The sequence below is a fragment of the Branchiostoma floridae genome, chromosome 13, assembly GCF_000003815.2.
Source record: "Branchiostoma floridae strain S238N-H82 chromosome 13, Bfl_VNyyK, whole genome shotgun sequence".
Taxonomy (NCBI): Eukaryota; Metazoa; Chordata; class Leptocardii; order Amphioxiformes; family Branchiostomatidae; genus Branchiostoma; species Branchiostoma floridae.
The window spans coordinates 12,731,830-12,736,466 of NC_049991.1; the positions used below are offsets into that span (position 1 = coordinate 12,731,830).

The 4,637-nt window shown below is 38.6% G+C and overlaps 1 protein-coding gene across 1 annotated transcript in view; it reads right to left on the bottom strand.

Moving 5' to 3' along the window:
- Positions 1-3,566, bottom strand: part of LOC118428507 ((E3-independent) E2 ubiquitin-conjugating enzyme-like) — a gene marked incomplete in the record, with an annotated part of 18,711 nt that extends 15,145 nt beyond the window's left edge. Inside the window, 1 exon segment of the mRNA XM_035838593.1 lies at positions 3,339-3,566. Within this exon segment, the coding sequence (XP_035694486.1) occupies positions 3,339-3,566 (228 nt within the window).
- Between the last annotated feature and the right edge of the window lie 1,071 nt (positions 3,567-4,637).

A 4,637-nucleotide genomic window follows, 5' to 3' on the forward strand; every position in this document is an offset into this window, starting at 1 on the left:
CAGCCCAATCCAAGTGGCTTCCCTTTTTTTATCTCCCCCTCCTGACTTTTTTTTTAATTTCCTCCCTGAAACCGGTCTCTTGGGTTACCCATAATCGCTCACTCTGACTGAAATTGACCTGTTCGTCCCCACTGTCCCTAAATTATCCAAACGTAATAATAAGTTTCCTAAAATTTGACATTCATAATTCTCTAGATTGGATGATACCTGTACATGTATCAATGGCATAAGACAACAAACCGATTTTTGGAGATATATTCAAATTGAAGCAATTACAGATAAAAGTTTTCTGTAGACATACCGGTAGTTAGATACACCGCTCAACATGCATTTACACACATATTTTTAAAAAATAGATGGCGTTGATATTCTTCCCAGTTCCCATCACAGCAATAATGATTGACCACACAATTATTTTTCAACAGAAAAAATTACATGATCTACTCTAGCTCTCACCTAAGAAGAGAACACTACGAACATTGTGTGCAACTTTGTCTTCCTAAATTTTGTTGCTCAAACATGTTGTGTATTTTATTTCATGTAAACACATTCAGCTATTAGTATTACTCACACCAAAGATCTGATCAGAAACTACATACAGTATCACAAATTATTTAACAATGTCCCTCATGTAATCATATTTGTTATTTTCTTGGATATAGATTATATAATCCACAATCCCAAAGGGGATTTGCATGTAATCTGCACAAACATCTCAAATTTTGGTTTATAACTTGAAATCCGATGTAAGAAACGATAACAATATTAGCTATCAACTTCTAAGCATTTAAGTCATTACAAGAATATGTTGATGTCATGATGTGTAAGCATATCATGAATTCTTAAGCAGTTAACTTGCTTGAAAAATGACATCACGCCATTGATAGAGAATATTCAAACTGCATGCAATAACAGAATCACTTCATTATGTATCTGCCCTTCAATAGCCTTGGCCTTTTCAGTGTTTATTGTCAACAAAGCACTTTTGGATCAAGGTGCATTTACTGCACTGTGAGTCATCCTTCCAGGTCAGTAATACCATTAAATATACATGAATGATGTGCTCCAAATCAAGAGGAAACACAATCATGTATCACTGCTTATACCCCCAGGGACACATTAACTTTCTCTCCTGCTGTTTTATACACCTGTCGTATATCAAGCTAGGCAAATAGACAGCCATAAAATCAACTGCACATAGATATGAGATATTCTGATTGTCCTTTCTATGGAGCAGTCAACTTGATGTATGGTTGTTTTGAACTTCAAAGGCGAATGAAAGAATCTCAAAGAAGTACTCTACCGAGGGCACCATATTTCAACAAGACTACATGAAAAAAACCATGGAATTAAATACCCAACCAGGAAATTGACAACTGGTCATGAACATGTCATAATACTTTTTTAAAAATCAGAAATGGCTAGAGTCTTAGTATCTTACACAACATTTAATTTCAAAGGATCATTGCATTTTTATTGCTTTTTGAGTTCTTTAGAGAGGAATCCTTCATGATTACATCATTGCCCCAAGAGACAAGAATATATGCCCTGTGTCATAGATTCCCTTTGACTAATAAGGCACAATGGGGCAGAAAAATGGTTTGAAGGTGGGATGGGTAGGAGCAATCATTTGTAACGTAACGGCTGAAACTGGAGTTAACCTACACATCTAAGGGATAAATCGAATGCCAAATTGTGTAAAATCATGGACGCATTATTAAGGAACCTTTTTCTGTCATCTTGAAGGTATGGAAAACAGTCATACTCATACTGTATCATTTGGTAAAATAGAATTTTTTGTTTAGACATCACACCCACATCATTCAACACTGGCTCATAGAAAGTGCTAGTAATTGCTCTCCTCTTCCTCTTACTATTGAAGTGACTAAGCGACTGCTTCGAGTGCTATCTTTATGTCATTCTGTTATTTTTCAATGGGGGAAGTCACCAGCGCAAAACGACTTTAGATTAGTTTTCAATGTAGTTTGGAGGCCCTTGAGTGACACAAAGGTGTCTTTGGAGGTGGCCTCAACGATTGCTTAGGGTAGGGAGTTCCAGTCCCTGATATATGCGTGGCAGGAACATATAGAATACAATATACAGTCATGGCTTACTGTACATATAGAGGTTTTTAAATGTATGTATGTATCTTTTGTGTAACTATGGGTTTCTTTTTAACCTGAAATAAAGAATAAAGAAGAATATGGTGTATTCCATATGACCTGAGGTACCGCAGAAGGGACAGAGGGTGATTAGGAATACACTGTGTTGTATTTTAAAATATGTCATACCATAACCTCCTTGGTCATACCCAGGTCAGAAAACACTGATTTATAGTTGCCAAACTGCTCTTAAAAAGGATAAAATTCAACACATTGTTGACACCTGTGCCAACAACTTTTATGCTATAAAACATCAATTCAAAAATAATTCAAACAAAAGAACTCTGTTCGCTTGCACCTGTGATTTCATAAATAGCAATGGCAGGCATTGAGTGTGTTCTATTTAATCGATGGAAGCCTGTGTGATACAACTACTGTAAGAAGCCTGTGTGATACAACTAAGTAAGCCTGTGTGATACAGAAAATTATCACTCAGTCTGGAATACCTGTATCGACTGACTGTATCATGGCCTAGGTATGACATAAAAAGCCTTACAGTATCTTTATGCATATCATAATGTATGTTGTTGTTGTTGTTGTTGTCCTCGTTTTACATCTATTATTTCACTAGACGTGGCCTCTTGGTGCTGAGTAATAATGTACTCAAAACTTCACACATAAACTTTTCAAGTTTCATATGCATTGTTTATCCCATACCAGTAAGTCATTAGTGCGGGAGGTCATGACCAGGTCTATGATTCATGAGTAACCAGTGGTCTAGTGGTCAGAAACCACTGATTCTTGATCACAGAGTCAGAGAACTACCTCCTACTCCTAGTCCACTTGTTGGTGATTGTGTGAACACTGATTTGGACGTTGCTGTGTTATGAAGAAGGCATGCTGAGTCAATGTTATTCGTATCCGAGGGAACAATCAAACACGTGAAAAGCATACCAAAATTTGGTAATTGTGTCTCAGACTTAACAGGCGTCACTTGGAACTCACAGGTAAGCGCCGAATTCGGGAGGAGGGGCAAAGTGAACTAGGAACGTTAGGGAGGGGAAAGTTCAACAGCTGTGATTTCCTAATTGAAACGTGATGTGTTTCTTTAATGATGCTACCATATGTTTCAATGATTTAGAAGTGATATAGACAGCAGACATAGTTAACAAGGTTTGCCACAAGAACCCGTCTGAAATTGTCATTCGGACAATAACATTAACGTTATAACGTTACCTTAGCTTCCGGCACAACCTCCCTCTGTCCGTCAGGGTACCATGTCACTCGGACATGGCCCCGCTTCAGCTTGACCTGGGGCTCAAACTCCTCGTCATCTTCCTCATCACTCTCCAAAAAGCTTGCCACGACCACTCCGTACTGAATGAGACCGACTTTTTGCCGAGAAACGACGTCCTCGTAGAAAAGCTTGGGCCGGTAGCGATCGTCCGACTCCTGCGCCGCCATGTTGGACCTCACCTGTCCGCACGGGCTGATGGGAAGGAAATAGTGCACACTCGAAGAGAACCGTCATCTTCAAGCAGATGTTGGAGAGGAAAGGAGCTTCATGGTTTCGGAGTGGGCTTTCTCAGTGGAAATCAGCACTATAATCCTGAAGAGACTAACAATGTGTAGCCAATGCTGATAAGTAAAATAGATAGATAAAGTGCCTGTAGCTATTGAGACATTTTCCGTGTCAGGCTGATCCTTGATAAAGGCTTATTCGGCGAGGTCAACGACCTTTTACTTTCAACAGACTTTCATCATAGGTAAACGTTATGATGTTGCTAAATTGTAGTCACATCAAGCTTACTTCTGATGAGAATTTGTAGTATGCAATTTATTGGCAGAAACTGAAACTCAGACATACAGATATACACACAGTCAGGTCAATGAACCGTATTTCAATGAGCAAGGCAGTTTTCAACAATCAACAAACAATGTCCAAGACACATTTCTTTTCCTCTGAACATGTTAATCGCTGGAAACAAGTTAACATTAATGAAATACACACAAACAAGCTAATGATACAAATTGCTGCTACTCCAAAGAAAATGCTAGAGGTCGATATTCTTAAGAATAGAAAGCTAAAAAAAAAGCCGTTCCACCTCAAACTAAGTTTTCTAGCCGCTTGCTGCAATAAGACATATAAGAACTGTCCGATGATGATTACATCAGCATTTACTTGATGTCTCCTGTCAGAAATGAAATAAAACGTTCTTTGTTACAAAATGTTTATGAAAAATATGAAGTTAGTCATCAGATCTGACTTAATTGTCTCGCGTCCAATGAGGCTTATTTGGGGTCGTTCTCGGAAGAGGGAAAGTTCTGTGACATTCAAGACGTCCTTGTTTACAGATATTATTTTGTTATGAAAGAGTAGCCTCCATAGCAGGCTCTCTGGGCCCTCCGTCTTTTGGGGGCCCACAATACACTTTTGCTGGCCATTTCTTTTTGTATTGGGTCGGTTGTACTGCTGGCCTCTAGTACATGTGACCCAGTGCAAAAAGAAATGGCCAGCAAAAGTACATTATGAGC